Source organism: Hylobates moloch, unplaced genomic scaffold, assembly GCF_009828535.3.
Source record: "Hylobates moloch isolate HMO894 unplaced genomic scaffold, HMol_V3 SCAFFOLD_5, whole genome shotgun sequence".
NCBI classification, from domain to species: Eukaryota; Metazoa; Chordata; class Mammalia; order Primates; family Hylobatidae; genus Hylobates; species Hylobates moloch.
In genome coordinates, this window is record NW_026652280.1 from 96077265 (window position 1) to 96102824 (window position 25560).

Consider the following 25560-nt stretch of genomic DNA (forward strand, 5'->3'; position numbering starts at 1 on the left):
TTTTTTTTCACAAATGAAATACTAAAGCCCATGGAGGTATAAGAAGATTTTCCCAGATCACAAATCTAGAAAGTAGAAGAGTCAGGATTTGAATTGATGTCTTTTTCTTTATGGTTTAGTCTCTTTCTAATGGATGGGTTTATTATAGGCAGAAACTTGGTCAGGTGCAGTGGCTCACACCTGTAATCCCACACTTTGTGAGGCTGAGGTGGGAGGATCACTTGAGGCCAAGAGTTTGAGACCAGCCTGGGCAAAATAGCAAGATCCCATCTCTACAAAAAATTAAAAAATAAATCATAGGTCAAAACTTAATCCCATTTACTCCATGAGAGAAGAATGAGCCTCCAATGAATATGATGAAGACATAAAATGAAAGGGAAAATAAACCAAAACTGTCTAGTTCTTTTGCCCAAGATCTAATTCAGTCCTGGACTGTTTTCAGAGCTGAGGGCTTTGGTTATTATTATTTGCCGGAATTTCTCCAAAATGCTTGGTTCAGGTGCTGTATAAAGATATAAGTTCAAGATATAAATTTGGGAGGGGCAAAACAATCACAGAGGAATCCTGGACTGTACTTCATCCTGAGAGTCCTATGTCTTGAGACTGTCCCTGATTCTGCCAAGATCTGAAAGTTCATATATAGTAAGCTGAAGAAGAAGCATAAAAATGATCCACCTCACTGGCATCCTCCTATGTCTTTTCATTCCTAGATCACACTTACAATAGTCAAGGGAGGACATTTCCAATCTAGAACTTCATGGTCCTTGCCTTTAGTAGAAAACAAACAAACAAACTGGCAAGCCTTGAATACTCAGAAGCATTCTGTTACATGGTTTTATATTTATTTTATTGAAATTGAACGTCTCTTTTACAAATGCTAATAAATGAATCTATTCATTCTCTCATTTATTCAACCAATGTTAATTGAGCACTTACTATTACATGCCACTTAACCAGTTTCACTCAGTTTAATGAAGTATTTCTATAAATCCTTGAGCACAGACGCTTCTATGTATATTACAAGCTGTGTTTGACAATTGAGTAGCAATTGCTGATGCCAGAAAAAAATTAATGTTGCAAATATTTCTTGAGTAATTATATCAGTTGCTTTTGGGGTTTGGCTTAGGATGTGGGTTCAGAAGTTTGAAGCCTTTCCTGGTTCTCTTAATCTTCAAGAGAAATGTGACCTGCTGTTGAGTCGAGATAAATAATCCTGTGTCCACAGCAAACAGAATCACCACCAACAATGGGATAAAAAATTGTAGCCAGTACTTCTCATGCCGAGCTGTAGTGGAACACAGATGCAATGAGAAACATAATTCATATTGGGAACTGAAGAATGAGGTTCAGAAGTTCATCTTCCTTAAGAGAAAGACCAAGCTTTGTCCTTCATTTTTAGCATGATGTGGCATCCAGAAGCATAGAGAAAACACTCAGATTAACACTAGGTTGTGTTGCTCTGTTGGTGCTCCCTGGAGCCACAGGGAGTCCTAAGCATTTCCTCATAACTCCAGTAGCCAGTGTGCCGTGCCCAGTGGAGAAGATCATAGGAAAGATAAACCCCTTCTTGGAAATGACAAGACCAGAATTCACATATAATTAAGGGGTGGAAAGGAGACAAAGTGAGGACAGGGGTCATCAATGCCTATTACTCAATTAATCAATTATTATTTCTTACGTGTCTGTTAGGCAAAATGAAGAAATTGCACTAGTTAAATTGCCTTCCAATTCTATTATTTTGTGGTTCTGTTAGTCTGTTTATAAACTGTACTGATTTTTGTGATTATTCTCAAATTATAGAGCCTCAGAATATTACATCCAGAAATCATTTAAAGATCACCTAGACAAGTGATTCTCAATATTGCCTACCCATTACCATTATGTGAAAGACCTGTGAAAAATACATATACCCAGGCTGCACTCCAAACCAATTAAATCAGAATCTCAAGAAATGAGACATGAGCATCAATATTTTTTAAGTTATCAAATGATTCTAATGGAGTCTAGACCAAATATTCTGTTTTACAGATGAAGATACTGGAAGCCTAGAGACAAGTACATAGCACTTTGGTCTCAAATTAGTTAACAGAGAACTGCTAGGACTTAATTATGTATTTTGACCTCATGCTTTTTTAGACATTATTATGTACAAAGTGTGTGAAGGAAAAGTCTAATTTTCTCCTTCAAAAGTGAATACTTCACAGGCTCCCTCTCTCATACAGAGTTTGGAGGAAGCAGTTTTTCTTACAGGCCATAGAGGCAGTCCACCTGCCTACCCTCTCTGTATCAAGTCCATTCCCTCCTCCCTCAATACACAGGCACACAGCTTACTGACTTGCTGGTGTCCTTTCCCAGCCCTCCTAAGCTGGAATGGGCTCCTCAAGCTCTTTACATCATTTTTTCATTCAACTTTGAAACTTTTTCTCAATTTGATAAATGTAAGTGTTCTCCCCAGGAGCAATAGATGACTTTGAGATCAAAATAGTAATCACAATCTGTTATGCTTGGGTAGTGCTTAACAGTTTACAAAGTCATTTCACAAATATTACCACATTAATCTTCATAAAAATTTCATAGTGTGAGCAGGTATTACTATCACCATTTAACAAGTCAAGACTTTGAAACAGAGATTGAGATATATACTATCACCCAGGTCTCCTCATTGCAAGGCTAGTAGGCTTTCCAGTGTATCACAGGTGCCCCCCTTCTACAAGCTGCAACTGCTCAGGCTCAGATGTCCTCTCTTCCTTCCCCTGCTATGGATGCTTTTCCTTTCCTTTACCAACTCACCTTTTATTACAGTAATGTTGAGGGGCTCAGACTCATAGTCCAGCTGCCACACTTTGCCCGTACAGTAGTAGGTTCCACTGTCTTCAACTGTGGCATTTGTAATGGAGATGTTGTGGTTCTCATACCAGTACTTGAGAGCGTCACCATCCTTGTAATAGATCACCTTGTACACATCCCAGTTCCTCCAACCATGACACCTGAGGAAGAGGGGCTGACCCTCCATCACCACCTCAGCAGAGGCCTGAAGGAGCAGCCAGTCTGAAGAACATTCATTACGTTATTTATTTAACAATAAATGAAGAGAGAGAGAATGAATAGATAAAAGAGAGCCATGCATAGAGCATGTGTCAGAAACTATGAATTATCATTAACCCACTTTTTGGCTCATAAAGTGGATTTTTAAAGGGCACAAAATAATGCTTAGAGCCTGTCTTCTGTATTGATAAATCCTTTCCCCTTCTGAAAACTCAATCTGGGGCCACAAAGCCTCTCAGACCTCCCTGCTGAGTCCATACGTGGAACACTTGAAAGCCAGAATTCCTTTCAGATCTTCTGTTGCTAGTTCTAGTTAGTTAGGGAAAATCAACAGTCTTTCTTGGGAATTTTAGCTTAGGAAAATGTCTATTTTATCCTCTCTTACCTTATAGAAACTTCCCAGTTCTAGTGTTAATTATAGTTGTCAAAAAAAACTTCTTCAAAACATGTATAATTTAAATTAATTACTTATGTAATTCTTTATTTAATGTCCTCTTCCCATATAGCTCTATGCTCCAAGAAGTCAGGGACCCTGTCTAGTTCTACATTCTATTCTGAATGCCCAACACAATATTTAGGAGTTTGTAGCAGTACTTAGGGGTTGGTAGGTACTCAACAAATATTTGTCACTGAGTCAGTTAAAGACAAGAATCACATTCTATCATTAATGCTTTTGTAAAAATTAAAAAGCATTAATTAAAGGAGAATTTTGAAAGGAAATATCTCTAGCATAATAAGCATAATTAATTTAGGACCAATCCTTGAGGACTTTTCTAGAACCTACTCAAGGAAATAAAGAAGCTATTCTACATTGCTTTAATTTGTGTTTGGAATTTACATATGGAGGTTGAAACATTTTTTTTCACTCAAGAGAAAAATATAGAGTACAAAAGAGACCTATTGGTCACTATTCAAAATCATTAGTTTGTTTATTCAACATTTGCTGATTAAGCCACATGTGCCTAAGCATGCTATGCTAATTGTTGGCAGTAGGAGTGATAAAAATGAAACAAGCATGAAATATGTGTTCTTAAGTAACAATAGAGGACATAAGGAAATGTACCCAGATATGTTTCATAACGAAGAGTACAACCTAATATTCAGGTCATGGCATATGGATTATGCAGAGCAAAACTTTAAGTCAAACCTTTTGATCCTATTCCAGATACACAGCTCTTTGAAATGTTCACATATATGTCATGTTGTTTGATCACATAATATATACCTGAATCTAGGCAGAAAAGATAGAGGAAAATAGGGTGGAGGAATAATATTGAGAGATGACTAGAATATTGAAAGAAGGCATGCGAGTAATCAAAAGGGAAGGGGGTAGAAGAAAAGAGATGCAGGGGTCTTTTTATTATTTATTTATTTATTTAGACAGAGTCTTGCTCTGTAGCCCAGGCTGGAGTGCAGTGGCGTGATCTCAGCTCACTGCAACCTGCACCTCCTGGGTTCACACCATTCTCCTGCCTCAACCTCCCGAGTACCTGGGACTATAGGTGCCCACCACCACGCCTGGCTAATTTTTTATATATATATATTTTTTTAAGTAGAGATGGAGTTTCACCATGTTAGCCGGATGGTGTTGGTCTCCTGACCTCGTGATCCACCTGCCTCGGCCTCCCAAAGTACTGGGATTACAGGCGTGAGCCACGGTGCCCAGCCGATGCAGGAGTCTTAAAAATGAGAGGCCTTGAATCCCACCCTGGTGTCCTAACCCTTGGAATAACCTGTTTTTTCCCATCTTCAGATGAGCCATCCCTCATATGAGAGATCTGTATTTCCATATCCCTGGAACTTACCACTGAAGACTTCCAGGTACACAGGTTCACTCTCTTTAACTTGTTGGTGCTGACATTTGTATTCTCCACTGTCCTCAAAACTGGCATTCACAATATTCAAACTTGAATTTGTCTCTTCTGAAAGGCTGCCATTGTGGAACCATTTCGTGGAACTGACTTCAAAGAAATTGTTCCCATTACATGTAAGAGTCACATTCTCTCCTTTAAATATTCTATTCCATGGAGGGTTCAAGGAGACCATAGGTTTCTGAGGGACTTCAAGAAGATAAAAATATGAAAAGAGATGTAGAGAGAAAAAAAGTCATTGAAAACTGTCTAGGCTTAAAAGTACAAATGAAGCAATATTCTGACAATCTGGTCAACCTGTCCTTATTCTGTTGGTGATAAGACCCTGTTTTGATTTCTAAGGGAAGGAGAAAATAGTATTAGTACCCCAGGGAGTGCCCAACACAGGCAGAAAGACAGGACACATATGCAGGAGATTTAAAAACAAAGAAACCAATTCACTATGTGATTTGAGCTGACTCACTCTACTTCTGTTCATTTCGATTCAGTATCTAAATGAGGACTGCAATCTCTTTTCAGGTAGAAACACTATCTGCCATGTTCAACCATTGCTACATTAAACATTTATTATATGAATGAATGAGTGAATTATGGATGGATAAAGTTATTGGACTGGATGAAATATAAGGTTTCTCCAAGCTCTGAATATTTATGACTATTTAATTGTAAGTATACACAGAGTGAAAAACATATGTCAGTTCCAGAAAGTAGTGAGAGGCACTAGAAAGTCAGTCTTGAATGGCTTCCTGGAACAAGGGGATGTAGTACAAATTTGAACAGAGACCAAAGAAGTAGATACATGGTGATAACAAAAGGGTGATATAGTCAGAAGAGAACTGGACTTAGATCCAAGGAACTTACGTTGAAATCCAGTTCCTTAGCCATGTAACCACCAGAAAATCACTGAGTTTCAGCATCCTCAATTATAAAATGGCAATAATAATAACGTAATTATTGAGTGAGATCATACCAAAGTGTCTAGGAGAGAGAATGAGACATGTATATGTGCAACAGACATGGTTATTGACTAAAACAGAAGAGAGAATGACTTGAGAGAATGCAATGAATCAGGGAAAAAAAGAAAGACGAGGCAAGGTGGAGAGGGAAAGTAGGCTGGCCAAGGAAGAGACTCATACTCATTAGAAAGCAGAAATGATGGGACGAAGAAAATAGTGAGAGGAAAGCAATGCCCAGACATGTTGAAACACCAAGGGAACAAGAACAGAGGACTCACCTGTTAACACGCTATCTGGAGCTGCAAAAGTCCAGAGAGGATACATTAGTGTCCAGCAGTCTTCTTTATCACCAGAGGACTAGAATCTGGGTGTGGGGATAAGATCTGCATCCGTGGAATTTTAAGGACCAACCATCTTTTTCAGGAATCAGAATCAGGGGAAGAAAGAGCTTCTTTCTCTCCTCTACCCTCATTTCCTTGGTAGGAAATTTGCACTCTGGAAGATGCCAGAGCAAATGCAAAGAACCAAGCTTTCAGTCTGGCTTCCTCCTTAGGTGTTGCTCAGCCCACTTGCCTCTGCTTTCTAGCTTGGCACCACTACAGAGTCCCTGGGAAATGCCCAATAGTTTGCACATATCCTAGAAAAAGTCATCACCCAAACAGTAAAGGTTCCTACCCCAGCTGCTCCCCAAATTCATTTGGGCCTCCCTGGGAGGGGTAATCGAATCTCTACTTACCAAAGAACAGTAAGGCTACACACAGTAGAGTAGGGGATTCCATGGCAGGAGCCATCTTCTTCATGGGCTCCTGGTGCTGACTGTGCTGGAGAGATCTAAGGCTTCAAATATAGGCTTAAAACCAAAAAGCAGAAGGAAATGTTTTCTGTATCATATCTGGTTAACCCATCAGCTGTGCCTGGTTTTGCTTCTTTCTTTAGAGATAATATTCAGGATGGTGCCAAACTGGGCAATTTAATATTTACCCACTTACTCCACTCCCTATCCCACCTCCACATATACACCTGGAATCTGGTGAGAGAGAAGCATAGGTCTAGCACAATCACAAGCCTTTCTTAATCTGTCAATCAGTATACAGCTATTTAGTTTACAACTTAGAAAAGTGGGATGCAAGGGAGGGCAGAATAAAACAGCAGCAACTAATTACTGAATACCAAACACATGCCAGGTGTTATCCTAAATAAATCTGATATTTCATTTATTTTTCACAATCATCCTATAAAGTACATATCATCACTATCTACATTTTATAAATAGGAAAACTGAATCTTAGTGAGGTTAAGTAACTTGTCTTGGGGTGCCAACTATTAAATAACTAATTTGGGGTTCAAACACATAAAATCTAACCCCTAAGTCAAACTCTTAGTCATATGATGTACTGTTTATACATATTCAGGAGCATGGCTAGCAACAGCTGAATTCTTTTGGGATTCACCAGAGCTACCAACACTTTTCTTGTTTAATTTCCTGCTGATCAGTTAGTCCACAAATCCACAAATTTTCATCTGATTCACTGATGATCCGCTGTCTGACCAGCCAAATTGGAAACATTTTCAGAGACTCCTTTTTCTCTACTGTGCCCTAATCTGGCTCAGAATCCAGGAAGGCAGACGTTAAACCATTACTTACGGGGATCTAGGCCATATAATTTATTTTATTTTACTTCCTAGCTTTTGTTTACTTTTAATATTATGATTTCCCAACACGATCACCCTTTCTCCTTTAAATACACAACAGGGCCTTTCCCCAGGATTCCTTTACTAATTCTTCTGTTTTTTGTCTCTAGGTCAAGGCCAACCTTCTTCCAGGATCTGATATTAATGATAATACTGGAAATGAAAACTCTATTAATGTCTATAGTGGCTTGTCATTTGCGAAGATTGCTTTTACATGAGTGTTCTATTTTATCTGTACCAAAACTCTGAAGAAGACAGGGACAATATACTTAAACCCACTTCACATCTGAAGCACTTGAGGAACTATTCTATCATACCTCGCTCTTCCCCACAGACTGCTGAATTAAGTCTATTGAATGAAACCAGTCATTCCACATGAAGATCTAACCAAAACCTTTAGCTTTCTATGGAATTAGAAAATATAGGGCTAAAAAGGTTAATAAATAGGAATTTAAGTTTCAGATAAGAAAGATTAGGTACTGAGCCCAGGACATGCTATGTTTTAGTAACAGACCTTAAAGGGAACAGCAAGTTATTTTGAAAAGTACAAGTTTGTTTGTGTTTAAAGCTCTGAATTCAAATGTTCCTAATCTTTCTGTGATTGAAGGTTACCTGTAAAATAGGGACAATAATGGTATCCAGGTCATGGTTATATTATGAGATTTAATAAGATGAAAAAGAAGTAAAATGCATTGCACAGCATCTGGCATGTAAAAGATGGTCAATAAATACATTTTTTGCCTTCTTTATTACCATTATTTATTAAAGACTTATAGGAGAAATATGAATTTTGACTGGATTAAAGTTATTGTCAACCTACATAGTATGTTTAATTTGATAAACAGCATCTTATGCTAGTTTAATATATCTACACCATCTCAATCCTCTCCATGGTCACGAAGAAGAGAGCATAGTAAGGAAAGAACGGAATGCAGAAAGTTGTTGGATAGGATTGGAGAAAAGAAAGAGGAGGAAATAGGGAAGATGTAGTTTTTAAGATGCTGTCAGAGGGCACTATTTGAAGCCCTAAGCCCTGGAAGAGAGGGGGAAAGATTCTACTTTACCACTTTGTTGAGACTTTGCCAGGGGAAATTTGGGTTCCCTTTTCCTAGGACAATGAACCTATAATCAAATTGTCCCTCAGAGACAGTCATTTTACCATGACTCAAATAGTCTATTTAAAGGCTTCCTCTGAAGTCGTTGTCTAAATAGCTCCTACTTAGATGGGAGATGGAGCAGGGCTCATCGAGAGGTACTATTCCTAGTTCGGAGAGTATAAGCTTTGGAGTTAGAGAGGCCACTTTCATTTCTAAAGCTTTCTGAAACTTTGGCTTTATCATTCTAAAGCTTTTGCTTAAGTGTCCGGTATTGAAATAAAGGAAGTGCTTTGGTAGCAGTAACAGCAAAAATGTAGCAGTCCAATAAAAGCAGCTCATTAAAGCCTAAAAAGCAAACCAAACTACCCATCTTTCCAGCCCAGCCCCCACCCCAAAAAAGCAAACCATAAACAGCACTGGAAAGAAAAAGCCATACCCTAATTTCCATAGCATATAACTACAGGTACCCAAAAGAACAGAACAAGAACGCAGAAGGAACACATTAACACTAAGATTAAACAAGAGCTCTATTCCTCCCTGGAAGAACAGGTTGATACACAGTTGAATTCCACAGGTTTTTTATCTTATATATAAAAAAATGTCCTTCAAGTTTCATATCCATTATCTGAGTGGAGTGTGTTGCCACTAATTTCTCATACCCAGCCTGTCCACATCAGGAACACGTGTTCACTGAAATCAATAGGGTGTGTCTAAATTTCAGTTCTTGCTTCTGATTCTGGGTACAGGCATGCTCAATACATAAAGAGTATCGCTATGCCCAAACTTGGACCTGTTATTTGATGTTGGGAGCCTTAATCTATATTTCATTTTGCAGCAGTGGAAAAATGAAACAAATGGCTGTACATGAGCTGCAGGGCCTGAGGACTGTGAGGTGCCCCTGCAACTGGATCCAGCGTGAGAGGCTTTTGGCAGGAAGTTTTGTGTTTTGGGACATGCCTGGCAGAGGGAGGATCAAGGCTCAGCCTATACAGTGTGTTAGCCTTTGTGTCCTTCTCCAAAATTGGGAAGCAGAAAAACCAAATCAATCTGCTGGCTTCTTTCTCACTCTCAAAGTTCTCTAAAACGAGGTGAGGTCTGTATAAAATTGAATATGAAATGATGAAATTGCAAAATGCCTGTCTGCTCATGATATTTATGTACCTAATAAATGTTGATCTCTCCCTGAGGATCAAATACAAGGCTAACTATGAAACATGTCTTATCTATTTTCCTCCCACTACCAACTCTATGTAGTTAAGAATAAGCAAATCAAAGCATGAAGAGGTTAAGTAACTTGTCCCAGGGCACACAGTTGCTATGTAAAGGAATTAGAACTTGAACCTGGCAATATGTCTTAAGAGCCCATGCTCATGACCAGATAGATGATTGATTGATAGATAGATAGACAGATAGATAGATAAAGATATCTTTATTCATTGAGTCTACACTTTGTGATTAAGTGCACATGGATTCATAGTCCTCATGCAGAAATTCCTTGGATTCCCAGGTTCCATAACCCACAAATAGGAAATCACTGATCTAAACCAACTTTCTGTTCTATAAGTTCCCTTTCTTGATTCAGGCCATGACATCTCAACTCACAGCCACACAATGTTGGTACTGTTGGCATGTTAGCTATGTATATTTCATAGACATGCCTAAAAAGAAGAAAGGAGAGAGGGATTCTTTCCTTTTTCCTCCATGTTATTAGGGCCAGGAGGATATCAGCTGCATTTACTTTCTTTTGCTACCCTAAACATGAGTTTCTGCTCAAGAAAGAACATCAATAGCAGATGCTGACTGCCTGTTAGATTTTCACAAGAAAGTCAGTGGCTTTAATATTTTTTACTTCTTGTCTTGACCTGAATGGGTCTAAAAGTAATAAATCCAAAGGAAATAAATGGAAACTCCCAGGACTACTAAAGAAGAGAGTGAAAAGGGAGGTTCTAGTTTCCTTTAAACAACCAGCTCTCATGTGAACTCATTACCATGGGGAAGGCACCAAGCCATTCATAAGAGATCTGCTTCCATGACCCAAACACTTCCAACTAGGCCCCACCTCCAACATTGGGGACCACATTTCAACATGAGATTTGGAGGGGACAAAACATCCAAGGCATATCACTGAGCATAATCTACACTCTTTTATAGTGCATGGGTGTGGGTATCTAGATATCAAGCTACCTGTCTTCAAGATATGTAATCAGCCACTCACACTTTGCCAATGAAGCATCTTTGTGGTGTCTTGTAGTTAAGGGTACAATCTAAACCATAAGGTGCACTCAAACAAATTGATCATGACCTCTGCCTTATAAATAGTATAGTCCAGCCAAGAAGCCCAAAGGGCTTCAAACTTACCTTCATGTCTTCCAACAGATACACATGTTAAGTGAGCTGACATTTTCTTCATAATGGGGAGAACAATATTATAAGCCTACTGAGGAAGATCCTTAAGGAAAGTTGTAGTATAAAAAAGTTTTCCTTCTTTAAAAAAAATTTATTTTGAGACTGGGTTTTACTATGCTGCCCAAGCTAGTCTCGGACTGCCAGGCTCAAGTGATCCTCCCACCTCAGCCTCCCAAGAAGCTGGGATTACGGGGATGTGCCACCATACCCATTAACAAAAAATACCAGAATATTACACTAAATTTTTAAAAATTAAAAGAATAAAAATAAAAATTTAGCCATAGATAATTTAAAGAAATTAAGTGCAAGATTAATTAAGAGTTCAGGCTAGGAACAAGCTCTCAAGTTTGAGTCTCGGCTGTGACCACTCAAACTCTCCTTGCCTCAGCCTTCTCACCAGTAAAATGGAGATAGTAATAGTACCTACCTTAAGGGTGGTTGCCAGCATAAAATGAGTTAATGTGGTGAGGTGGTTAGCACAGAGCATATATTAGTTTTCATGAATATTATAATTATTTTGCAAGAAGCCTTTGGTTAGACTTGAGAGCAGCAGAGAGAGAGCCTCCTTTCCCATCCTCCTGTTCTGTCCTTAGGATGAAGAACCTGGAAGGCCACTGGTGGGTCCGGAAGGCAAAACCTTGTTCTCAAAGGATGCAGCCAGGATCACCCAGCAGTAGTCATGTCAATGAGACAGACATCATCACACACATAACCACACCCACACCTCCAACACACGCATACCTGCAGAAGTGGAGTTAGGAAGTTTGAAGATCATTTTCAGATGTGGTACTAGACAGAGAAATCTCCATTGTGCAGAGTCAGCCCTCAAGTCAAATGTAGCGTAGGCCAGGTTTATTTTATGCTTCCTTACAGAATTAGACAGTTTCAAAATGGAAACAGAAATCTCTTAAAGGAATCCTTTTATGCTGTTAACAGATAAGGATGAGAGATCTTAGCCCAGACCAGGACATTTGCATTTTAATAGGCAACTTTTGAAGACCTAATTTTTCAGGACTCTGGCTAAACAGTTCTGTGACCTGTGTGTTTCTAGTGGGTGAAAGAGGGTATGAGTAAGGATGGGAAAAGTGGGAGGGGCAGGAGGCATTCTGAACCTTTCTCATCATACTCTGTGTTACCACCTACAAAAGGCCTTTACGAAATGTAAGTTTATGCATGAGAATGTATGTGTGTGTATTGAGGGTTGCTTGTTTCAATGATGAGTATACAGGAGACATTTGTAGCATTAGCAGGCAAACAAATGCCCCGCAATACTGAAGGCAGCCTTGCATACTAAATAATTGGCCTGATTCTGCACATCTTTTCAATGTGCAGCCAGATATTTTATAATTATCTGAGCCTTAAACACGACTGTGAAAAATAAACACAAAAGTGTCTTTTGCACTTGTCATATATATATACTGTATTTTACAGAAAAGAAACTACCATGTATATTGAGGAAAGATTATTCTTGGATTTTACTGGAAAAACATCCTTGAATTTTTCACTGTTTCAGAAAATCAGATCACCTGTAGCTACCCTGTTCATGATATTTGTGTCACCAATACCTTATTCTCATATCAGTCTGTTTTTGTAGCACTCATATTCATGAAGGACATATTTTCTTATTATAATGTTATTTCACTTTATTTCTTCTTTATATTAAAACTGGGAATTTTACTGATTTAAAAAATATATGTGTGTGTAGGTAGCAGAGGTAGATCTAGTTTGAGGCCCTGAAACTTAAACAGTTTAAGGGGGCCTCCTTAAAAAATCCAGTAGAAATTTTTGAATACAATATTAGATATTAGAATTACTATTTAGGACAAGAAAATTAATCACAAAAGGTTAAAAATATACCAGCTGACAAATGACATAAACATTGCAAAATTCATCAAAAAGTAAACAGATATTCCACTATCCTCTTCTTTTTCAAAATATTGTTGTTACATGCTATTTGATCTCCTCTTCCTCAGACAGAGATATTGTAATATCATTTTTATAGACAAACTAGAAATATAATTTATTCTTTTCTCTAGCATCATTGATCACCATTTATTTTCTATTATTGATTGTTGGGGGTGCATAGAGTATGCAATTTCACAGCAATATTCTCACTGTTTGTAGTATGGTTACAGGTTTATGCCTTACAAACACAGGAATAAATGCATGCTATCAAATGTGATCTGATAGGATTGAAAACCACTGCTAAATTCTGATGAAGGAAAAAGGGCCAGAGAAACATAGAATAGGGGCCCTGATGCGCAGTTTCCAGTGATATTCATCACAGTTTTTCCTTTGTCTCTTCCAAAACAGGAAACACTTGCAGATTATCATACAGGTTCAAGAAAACAAATGAATATTGAGTGTCTGTGATTAGAATATTAGACTGAATATTAGAAATAGATGCAGTGACATAAAATTTGGGACATTTTGGTGGCCATTCCCATAGAAAAGTGTTTATTATAATTAGGAATTTGTAAGTTTTTTAATTAGAAAATTTGTACATGTTTCATTGATGATAAATAAATGAATATAAATATGGATCATTCAGATGACCATTTCATAACCAAAAATTGCATCTTTATTTAAACATCTACATTTCCATTTTTTGTTTGCAATTTACAACTGCATCTAGTGACTGACAAATTAAGTCATGCTGCACCTATGAATGAGGGTTTTATGTTGTTCAAATAGAGACAGGTGGACAAAAGAAGGAACTGAAACAAGGCCCACCCTAGAATAGGCTGCCAAACACAGAACAACCCTCTTTATCATAGGTAATAGCACAGTCACATGGCAGAAAGATATATGAAGAAAATCTTCTCTGCATGACCCAAGGGATAACAGTTAATTAGAAGTCTATAGTAGATAATGTAAAATAAATAATTTTTTATATTCTCAATTCCTAAATAGAATTTATACCAATCAATCATATATTTCAATAATCTCATGATGCCAATTTATCTTTAAGAGAAAAAAGATAACTTCAGAATTATCAAGGGCTATCTCATTAAAGTTAGCATTTGAGCATAGTTTGCTGGTAGAATTTTGGCTAATTATATTTTCTAATTTTTTAGAATGAGCAAACTATGTCTTGAAGTTTATTAATAGTGTTTTTATAGCATACTTTTCCAAACAGGCAATCTCTGAGCTTGAATTATTATGGACAAATAAAGAAATGGCTTAAATATAGATACAGACCTGTTACTTGATCTTTCTGTCACTAAACCTAACACAAAAATTTAGTTTCAGCATAGGAACATTCTTCATCATATATTTTCATTTTTCTGTTCAACAAGTATTTATATTCCAAGCACTCTGTCATTTGCTGGTGATACAAGAGAGATAATAAGCAGACAAGATCTTTTCCCTTGGGGAGTAGGCTTTCTATTGGAGAAAACAGAAAATAAATAAGTAAACAGAACAGTGACAGCTTGTGACTAACGTTTGTAAAAAGTAAATAATGTTGCTCCATAGACGTACAAGGGCAAGGGCAATCTGTTTTAAATAGGGTTAAGAAAGGCCATTTGATGAAAATGACTTTTAAGTAGAGGCTTAAAGTATGAGATAGGATGAAACAAGAAAAAGGATGAAACAAGGCAAAGGCTGGAACAAGAATTTTCAAGCAGTGGGAAGTTGAAAGTCCCCATAAAAAGAAAGACTTTGGAGAATTGTAGAAATTAAGAGAAGGACATTAGGGCTGAAGCATAGCGAGTAGAAGGCCAATGGCATAAAACGAGATTGGAGATACACATAGGGGCCAGATCATGAGGGCCTGGCAGAGCATGAAACAGTGTTGGGATTTTATTTGAAAGCTAAGAAAGAGCCACCGTACTGTGTGAAGCAAAAGAATGCACACACACACACACACACACACACAGTGTGTATGAATATATATATATATTCCCCTGCTTAATACAGTTTGATGGCTCTTCATGTATGTCTTAGTCTATTTTCTGTGGTTATAACTGAATACCTGAGACTGAAATTTATAAAGAAAATAAATTTATTTCTTAAAGTTCTGGAGGCTGTGAAGTTCAAGGTCAAGGGGTCTATGTGGTGAGGACATTCTTTATTAGGGGGGACTCTCTGCAGAGTCCCGAGGTGGCACAGGGCATCACATGGCAAGGGGGGGCCTGAGCATGTAAGCTCTAGTCTCTCTTCCTCTTCTTTTAGAGCCACCAGTCTCACTCCCATGATAACCCATTATTCAATTAATCTATTAATTCATAATTAGGTTAATCCATTCATGAGGGCAGAATCTTTATGAACCAATTACCTCTTACAGGTCCTCCTTCTCAATACTGCCATATTGGAAATTAAGTTTCAACACGAAGTTTGGAGGGGATAAACACTCAAACCATGGACATGTATATGTATAGTATATGTGTATACACACACATTCTTTCAATGTCTACCAATCTATCTATATATAGATAGGTATGTTGTCATGTAATCTGTAGGTTTTTTGAGCAGACATCAGGAAATGGTTAAGAGTCAAAATATGATGATAGATGGTCTAGAGAAGTGGTAGTATAGATAAAGAAAAGTTGATGGGTTCGAGGTATATATTGGGGTGATATTAATGGGACTTACTGACAGATTGGAGGGCACAGAAAGTATAAAATATGATTCTTAAATTTCTGGCTGTAATAACTGGGTAGACAGTAATTACATGGTGAAGACTGAGGAGGTACTAGATTTAAGGGAAGTACTAGAATTGGGGGAGAAATCAACCAAGTGTTCCGGTTGGGAAGTGTTTTAGTTTGAAGCATCTTTATTGTATCTAAGAGTTTGTGCTAAATAGGCAGTTACAAAAAAAATGTTGGGAGACCAATAGAAATGTCTATATTAGAGCTATAAAGTAGAGAAAGTAGAGAATCACCGGCATAGTTTAAAGCCACTGAGTAAGATGAGGTCAGCTGAAAAGAGAGAAAAAGAAATTAAGCAACAGAGAAAAGTCTCAGAGCAGAACTCCACGAAATTTCAATATCTTGAAGATGAGTATCAGAAGACCCAGAACAGAGACTAGAGAAAACAACTGGTAAGGTAAGAAAACTCTCAGGGAATTATGTCACTAAAGCCAAGAAGAGAGTATAATTCTAGAGGAAATGGTTAATTACATTGAATCTTGTTGAGAGGTGAAGTAAAATGGAGAATACAATTATCCTCTGAATCTAGCAATATGGAAGTTTTGGGGACTTTAACAATGGCAATTTCAGTGGAATAATATGTGTAAAAACCAAACTGAAGCGGGCTAAAAAAGTGAATAGGAATTGAGGAAGTATAGGCAACATGTGCGGACAATGTTCTGAGAAGTTTTGCTGTGGGATGGTGGTATAGGAAGATGTGGGGTTAAGGGAGGATTCTTGTTTTATAAAAGATGCTGGATTGTATTTGTTAGCTAACAGAAGTAATTCAGTAAGCAGAGAGGGAATAAGGGAAGCACAAGTTAAATAATTGAAGAAGTTAAGCCCTTGCATAATCAAGAAGAGAGAAGTGGCTTTCACTCATTCCATTTAAATCTTTCTTGAACATAACACAGGTGTTTCTGCCATAACATGTAACACACATTTATTTTTTAAATTGTTTTGCATTCTGCAAAAATAACTAAAACTAACAAGTCTTTGAGAGAAAAAAAGACTGTTACAGATCATGCAAAACCTATAATCAGAGCACTAACATAAACATTAGTATTTCTACCAAATGAACTATGCAGTTAAAAAGATATGTTAAATTTGTAATAAATAAAATTAACAGTAAATCTAGGACTTGATCATTTTCAAAAGTTGGTGGAAGAAGATGACAAAGAGAAAATACACAAAAGCAGGGGAAAACCAGAGAATAAACATGCTCAAGATACACTTGTGGTAAAACTAAGCCAAGAGAAAACCTTGAAGTGAATAGTTACTGTGCAGAATATTCTATTCCTTGCCATGTTCCACTGTGCTAGTAAGATTTGTGTTAGCTGTTCTTTGGTGGTTCAAAATATTAACTTGCTAGAAAAAATCTTGTTTCAACCAACTTCAATGTTATATTGACATTATTCCTTGGCTTGCCAATAGCATATAGGCTAATTTGCATTTCAGAAAAATGCATTAATCAGAGAAACTACAATGTATTTCTTGATTTGTTAAGCAGTTGCCATGTGCATAGCAATATATGGAATACTGTATAGAATACAAAAATGCAGAAAAAGGGAGTTCCTCCAAACCACAATGACTTTATTGAAAACTTGATTTCCATAAGCAGGAAGAATAATGGAGAAACTAGGATGTGTTCTAATAAAAAATAAGAACAGGTAACTGTTAATATTTTTTGAACACTGACTGTATTCATGCATTGTGCTTTATCCTACTTAATACTCGCAGGAATCCTATGAAATAGGTACTATCAGCATCCTTGTTTTTAATGAGGTAGAGAGGTTTAGATTATACAACTAGTGAATGGCAAAGCCAGGATTTGAAGCTTAGAGGTCTGAATGGTAGGGATCTTAAACATGAGGAAGAAAGGCATGCAACAAGGTGCTCCAGCACTTTGGCCACAACATTTGGGATAACTTAATTATTCCCTCCAATAAGCTGAGAGTTTGTAGTCATTTTTTGACTTAAACTTTATGAGGCAAGATACTGATGGATAATCTGACACTGCTAGGGTTTGCAGGAAAAGGAAGGTTAGAAGTAATGGACCTGAGAGAGAGGGTGCCAGGAGTTAGCCTCCATTGTGTGGCACCTACTTAAGTACCCCTGAGTTAGGTGGGCATAAAGGAAAGTGACAAGAACTTAAGCCATATTGTCCCTCTCCCTCAAAGGGGACACTCTGGGTGAGGGGAACTCTAATAACAAGAGGCTCTGGAGTGGGCGGCCTGCAATGATAGCAGAGGAAAGTAGAATTGATTGAACCATAAGTGAATAGGTCATTCTTTTTGCTGTGCAGATGCATAGGACATAGGTTCTTCTGGAGAACCTACAAAGGTATTCCCATGAGAGCACCTATATTTGAATCACTGCAAATGAGAAAGAACAATTAATAATGCTAGAGAAATGGTGACAACTAGCAAAAAGTTTACACTATCACAATCTGACCTCCACTTATGAGGTAGTGTTCACACAGGAATAGCAGTTAAAACAAAACAAGGAGCAGGCAACTAATACAGCATGGAGAGTTGCTTTCTTCTTCTTACTCTCAAGGAAGGGGTTGATATCGGGAAGAGGGAGGGATGTGAGTAGTGTGGCCATCACCCTTTACCTCCCAACACATAAGCCACTGGAGCCATAAACTTACCCCATGCTCGGTGGTAGACAGGTGGAGGATGCTGGAGACTGAAAATAATTTTGAATAGAAGATAAAATTAAATTGATTAATTTTATAAAATCAAAATCAATTAGATTTGATTGTGTCTAATAACTCCAATGAGACTGTTTTAGTAGCAAAAAGTGATTAAAAGATTATGGAATTAGTCTAAGAAGTCATCAAGGGAGCCTCCTATCCATGAAGAATGGGTCCACAGCAGTAGTAGTAATTTCAAAAATTGATGATTTCATGTTTACACCTCACAAGTTGAGACTTCTTTCAACACAGTTGTGTGTATGAAATGGAAAGACTGTACTACAAGTGTGCTAAGGTCCTCTGCAGGCCCAACATCTAGATGTTTTCTGGCAATTAGAACTGTAGGAGTTCAGGAAGATAACAGTTCAGTTACTTGAACAATTTGGTCCTAAGGTGGCTTCTAAAGAGCAGTGACTGCTACTGGCTAGTTGATGAGTCCTTCATTCTCCTATCTGGCCTGCCAGGTTGACAGTTCAAGATCTGTAGTAACCTTGCCTTCTGTGCCTCTGACTCTGAGCTGGCAGAAAAGAAAGAGCAGCAGGAGGTGGTGATAGATTTGAAAGTGGAAGTCAAAGAAAGAAAGGAGTTGGAAGCAGAATAGTGGAAAGATGGCAGGACTGACAATAACCATGGGATATTTGTTAGAAGTGACTTAGGGAAGACATGTTATTTCCAGTTTCCTAATCAGTTTTTATCATAAGTCTTAAAGTATAGGAAAAATGTTAAAAAGGAAAGGACCATAGACATAATCAATTTAAATTTCTTCATTTTAGGGATTGAGAAGCCCGAACCCCTCAGAATGTTTTGTGGGAATTATATATCTAAGCAATTAATTAGTGGAAAATTCAGTACTAAATTATAAGGCTCCTGTTGTTGTTTCTGTTGCTGCTTTAGTTGAAAATACAGGACTGAGGAAAGGATGAGAGAACAGGTGCCTTCAAGGATTATTATAGTCCATCATGGGGAGAAAGTCAATTAAAAAGTGAACAAATTATTGAACAAACTATACCAGGTAGTAACACAGAGAGAATTAAATTATAATGATGAGATAGAGTGAGTGGATGGTTAAAATATTTAGGTTAATCACATACTGAAATGATAAGAGTGCAGTAGAGCTCTGTTGACAACCCAGGTTAACTGAATTACCAGAGTAAATGACATTCACCATCTCCTCTGCAGCGCAGACTGACAGATGCACACTACATGTGAAATGACCACATCTAGTAAACTCTAATAGAAACACCAGGAGATAGTGGTGTCACAAAACCAAGGCAGAAGAGCATTTCAAGAGGGAGAGTGATTAATAGTGTTAAATGTTTCAGTTATGAAGTAGGGAAAGAACCAAGAACAGTCCGATGAATTTGGTAATTAGAAAAATCTTGGTGTAGCCCCCATGATCCAGGGTCTTTGTCTCTACCATGCAAGCCCTAGATCTCAATGGTAAACTCACTGGAGCTGAACAGTCTCTGAGACATTACTCAAACTTGCAAAATAACTCAGAATGTGAATGTATTCATTTTTAACAGTAAATGTACCAGTCATTTCCATATGGTTTTCGCTTTCTGGTGAATGTAAGCAATTCATATATTAAAATGCATGCCAGGATATTACTTATTGTTCCCATATTACTCCATTCTTACCTTATCATAGCATGTATCACAATATATGAAAATTGCATCTTTCCTGGTCTAGCTCCTTATCACATCCTCATTGAAGTCAGTGACTACATTAGTTTAGTTCGTTGCTCTTTATCTGATACTTAGCACAGCAGAGAGCATGCTTAGATTTTTAATATGTATTTATTAGAGAGGCAAATGAGCAATTAACTCATTGATTATTATATCAAGATGTTAAAACCTAATAAATCATCCTTTCCTTCCTCAGAGGCAAGTCTTTATCTATCTATTTGCACACATACACATATGTAACACACATATATAATATATAATTATATATTTATATATAAATATACATACATATATAAATATGCCTATATACATATATATTATAGATTTATATATAATATATGAAATAATATATATAACTATGCATATATAGACATCTATAAATATGTTTATCTACATATACATATTTATATATATGTATTTCTAAAAGAGCACTAGAGAATGCTGGACAACTCTTTATCTCCAATTGTTCATCCTTTGTGGAAACCACCAATCTTGTCTTTGCATCTGTACTTAGGAAAACCAGCATCCAGGACATACTCTTTAGTTAATTTCTATGGTAATTAGTATCACAGAATATTTTCTTTTATCACCGATGGCCTGCCAGTCCTCTCGAGAATATGTAAAGTATGGGGAAGAGATGGACTTCTAATACTCTTTCTACAATTCTAACCACAGAATATTTGACTGTAAATTTAATTAACTAGAAATACAGCATAATAAAGTCAATGAGTAAAAACGAAGCTGAAATTCTTTGTGCCACCTTAGTCACATGGCTAAAGAAAAGAGAGTCTTCTTTGCCCTGCCTTTTACAGTGTGTTTGTGAACCAAAACTCTTGTCCTCTCAGAAGCCACAAGCAATTTGGTTTTACACGGCACATCCATGGCTATGTAGTTGGAAGCATGGGTTATTATGAAATGTGTTATTCAGAATTTGTGGCCAGCATGGAGGGAAATGAAAAAATGCCCTAGATTTTTCAATTGTGCATCATTCTTTTCTCTTTTGGGCACCATCGTTTACCCTTTATTTCTAGAGAATTAATCTTTTTTACTTAGGAAATCACTTATAAACTTGATTCATTTTGCAGGTACTGCCTCCTTTCCCTATAATATATTCCTGACATCTCATATATCTGCTAATTATAGGACATAGGCTTGCTGGATTATGACTATTTGTAGTCAGAATAGTTTCTTTCACTGGATGTAAGAGAATACACACTAGATCAGAATTAGAAGATAGAGGTTTAAATTCCAATTTTACTCATTTTTAGCTTGCACCCCAAGCTAACTGGTGAAAGAAACTTCTTCTATATAAAATAATTCCATTGACTAAATGTAAAAGAAATGGCAGGATTAAGAAAGCACTGTTTTGCAACTCATAATTTTAAAAAATGATTTAGGCCGGGCACGATGGCTCACGCCTGTAATCCCAGCACTTTGGGAGGCCAAGGCGGGCGGATCACGAGGTCAGGATTTCGAGACCATCCTGGTTAACATGGTGAAACCCCGTCTCTACTAAAAATACAAAAAATTAGCCAGGCGTGGTGGCGGGCGCCTGTAGTCCCAGCTACTCGGGAGGCTGAGGCAGGAGAATGGCATGAACCCGGGAGGCGGAGCTTGCAGTGAGCCGAGACTGCGCCACTGCACTCCAGCCTGGACGACAGAGAGAGACTCCGTCTCAAAAAGAAAAAAATGATTTAGACAAAAGTTATCAATAAATTAAATGATAAAGGTTGATGGGATCCATTTGAATGGAGGAGCAAGCTGTTGCCACCTGAAATATTGATCAATTAGCTTTTGTGCATGCATTTAAATTATATTTATTTATTCATGTATTTATTTATTTATTTATTTATTTTGGTGGCAGGATCTCACTCTATCGCCCAGGCTGGAGTGCAGTGGCATGATCTCAGGTCACTGCAACCTCTGCCTCCCGGGTTCAAGCAATTCTCCTGCCTCAGTCTCCTGAGTAGCTGGAATTACAGGGGCACACCACCACGTCCTGCTATTTTTTGTATTTTTGGTAGCGATTGTGTTTCACCATGTTGGTTTGGCCAGGCTGGTCTTGCACTCCCGATCTCAAGTGATCCGGCTACCTTGGCCTCCCAAAGTGCTGGGATTACAGACATGAGCCACCGTGCCTGGACTAAATTTTATTTTTTAATTGACAAATAATAATTGTTTGTATTTATGAGGTACAATGTAGTATTTTGAAATCAGCTTTGCTTAGAGTAAGACAACAAAACAGTATGTGTCTCCTGATTAGAGTTCCCAGATAAAATACAGAATGCTGCACTAAATTTGAATTTCAAAAAACAATAAATAATTTGTCTATTTTGTATATTCCATGCAATATTTGTAATATGTTTCTCCTAAAAATTATGCTATTTATTTAAAATTAAAATTTAGCTGGATGTCCTGTATTTTTGTTAAATCAGACAACTTTACTTGATTATCAAATTTATAATTTATATATATATTAAACTGATATATATGCCAAATTTTATGTGTGTTTTTACATATAGTTTAATATAGTCCATAGTTTAATATACTATGTTACAGGTTATAGTATATCCAGTTTAATATATCTAATATAACTTAATAAGTTGAACCTGAATCTAATTGAGCCTTTAAAACTAATTTCCAATTTATAAAAAGTACAGAAGTTATAACAAATTTAATGATACTATGAGTAAATGCCATCTAGAAAGTAAGATTTTGACCTGGCTTTTTAATGTGTAAATGCAACTTTTTAAAATATGGGGGCAATGGGATGTTGAAATACCCTTGCCCTCCAGGCAATATTTGGTAATGTTTAGAGACATTTTTTATTTTCTCCAATACAGTGGGAAAAGAGAGAAGGATGCTACTGGCATCTGTCCTCTGGGTGGGTAGAGGCCAGTGATCCTGCTAAACATCTTGCAACACAGAAGACCATCTCCCCTCCTAACTCACCCCACACCCACACACGTACACACACGACAAAAATTAGCAGGTTCAAAGTGTCAATAGCGCCACTGTTGAGAAACCCTAGTCTAGACTCAAAAAAGCTTTAACGAGTTACAATCAAATGCAATAAGCAGTGCTCACCTGAATCTCAATTCAAACAAACCATATTATTATAAAGAGCATTCCTGTAATAAAAGGCAAGGCAACTGTTTAAAAATTCTAATGTAGGAAAATGTTCATTGATATGGGAAAGTTTCAAAATGCATTGCTAAGAGAAAAAATAAACTGGATATAAGGAAGTTTGTATAGCATGATTTCACATTATTAAAAAGAAGAAAGGCTACAAAAGTAATAATCATCCTATTTTTACCATAAACATAAATACGTGTGTGTATACACAGGTGCACACATATGGATGCATAAAAGATTAGAAACCTATTCATCAAAATGTTAATGATGTTGATTTCTAAATTGGAAATCGCAAGTGATTTACGTTACATTATTTTTCCTTCTCTGTTTTTTCTATAATGAACAAGCATTATGTTTGTAATCAGAGAGAAAACAGGGCCAATTCAGAATTTAAAAATTCTTAGTTTGGGTTGAAGGCCCTTGTGGCCTTGTCCCCTTTTACAGAGTGGCTGAAATGTTACTCAAACATCTCCCATGGGTGCAGAGACTATATGAATGGAGAAGGATGTGCTGAGACAGAAATAAAACTTACTGGAAGTTCATGGCTGTTTCATTCCCCCTCCAGCAGGATCAGTGAATGAACCAAAGGGAGCACAAGGAAGGGCTCTGACAGGGTCTTCTCCCCTTTCCCAGTGTGATGTGGGTGATGGATATCCCTAAATGGAAAAGTAGGGCTGAGATGTATGTCAGTGAGACTCAAGGAAATTTGCTGTAGGCTGAAGTGGGACGACAGATGTCCCAGCCTCTATAACCTTTTGATTACCCTGATATTATTTATATAAATAAGTTTCAGGAAGCTAGCTGCTCTCCAATACTGAGAAACTGAAATTTAAGGTCCTGCCTTTGTACGCTTACCCAGTATTCACGTGGTTTACTTTATTAAAACTCAGTGCAGTATTAGTTTCTACACTCCAACAATCCCCAACAGTCAGTAGGCAAATGAAAACATCTCCTTTTTTATTGCTGCATAGTATTCCATGGTGTATATGTGCCACATTTTCTTAATCCTGGAATACTATGCAGCCATAAAAAATGATGAGTTCGTGTCCTTTGTAGGGACATGGATGAAACTGGAAAACATCATTCTCAGTAAACTATCGCAAGGACAAAAAACCAAACACCGCATGTTCTCACTCATAGGTGGGAATTGAACAATGAGAACTCATGGACACAGGAAGGGGAACGTCACATTCCGGGTACTGTTGTGGGGTGGGGGGTGGGGGGGGCGGGGACAGCATTAGGAGATATACCTAATGCTAAATGACGAGCTAATGGGTGCAGGAAATCAACATGGCACATGGATACATATGTAACAAACCTGCACATTGTGCACATGTACCCTAAAACCTAAAGTATAATAATAATAATAATAAAAAAAAAGAAAACATCTCCTTCATCAGCGACCCACATTTCTAATGAAACCCTTGAGACCAGCCTTCAGGTTCTACCTTCCTTACCTCTTAGTAGCATGGAGGAATTCTCAAAAGGATGATCTCAGGAGACTTGGGGCAGAGGGATTCTCTTCTCCTTGGGGAAAATAAATATACACCGCTCTTGAAATCTGCAGTTTAAGAGACTGTATTTTTTTCCCTGGGCCACTTCTCAGGCCAAATGAGCCAATGCCCCGAGCCTCAGAAACATAGCAAAAATTTGAGTCTCTCTTTAATATTAGAGAGAACTGGATTTTTCTCATTTTGTGTGTTTTCGCTTTCCCTTGTAAATACCTCCTGAACACAAGGTTTTTTCACCTGCTTTCTGTGAGTAGACTCAGTCCTTTCATGCCTTTTAAAGATCTCTATCTGGAAAGTGCTTCCTTCTCCTTCCTATTGCCAAGGTCAGAAGCAGCGAGTGCTTTTGGCAGAAGTAAATGAAAATGAAATACCATGTGCATTTTTCAAAATCTTACTATTTTCCCTGTATGGTTTTCAGTATTTGATTGGTTATATTGAATCTCATGTCCATTAAAATTATATTTCTTCATGCTTGTCTTGCTGTGATAATGGATTGAAGGACATGAAATTTAGCAGAGACATAATGATCTTCAAATATTTGAAATACAATCATATTGAAGAGAAAATAGAAAGTGGAATGATGTGGGAGGTGGTAAGTTGCAAGGAGATAAATATCAAGTTGATAGGAATTAATATTTTCTAAGAATTAAAGTCAATCAAAATAGAATTGATGATAGTATAGCTATATTAATCTATATAATGAAATAATATGCACCATTGGAAATAGAAAGAGTGAGATAGATCACAATACTATTATGGAAAGTAATCAGGATATAATATATGTGAAAACCTAGTTGTGAATTGGTATGTACTGCCTAATTCCATTTGCG

General features: G+C 37.3%; 1 protein-coding gene across 3 annotated transcripts; it reads right to left on the reverse strand.

Moving 5' to 3' along the window:
* Nucleotides 1-830: 830 nt before the first annotated feature.
* FCER1A (Fc epsilon receptor Ia) lies at nucleotides 831-24999 on the reverse strand. Of its 3 annotated transcripts, XM_032154043.2 has the most exons (7): nucleotides 24677-24999; nucleotides 18352-18389; nucleotides 6609-6722; nucleotides 6151-6171; nucleotides 4851-5105; nucleotides 2791-3048; nucleotides 831-1285 (listed from the first exon to the last, which is right to left on the reverse strand). In XM_032154043.2, exons 3-7 carry the CDS (start codon nucleotides 6670-6672, stop codon nucleotides 1101-1103), a joined length of 783 nt encoding a protein of 260 aa, XP_032009934.1. In that variant the 5' UTR covers nucleotides 6673-6722; nucleotides 18352-18389; nucleotides 24677-24999; the 3' UTR covers nucleotides 831-1100. The 3 variants fall into 3 exon arrangements, with proteins under 3 accessions (XP_032009934.1, XP_058295825.1, XP_058295826.1); XM_058439842.1 differs by lacking the exons at nucleotides 18352-18389; nucleotides 24677-24999 and having other exon boundaries at nucleotides 4851-5006; nucleotides 6609-6692; XM_058439843.1 differs by lacking the exons at nucleotides 4851-5105; nucleotides 18352-18389; nucleotides 24677-24999 and having other exon boundaries at nucleotides 6609-6692.
* Nucleotides 25000-25560: the final 561 nt, after the last annotated feature.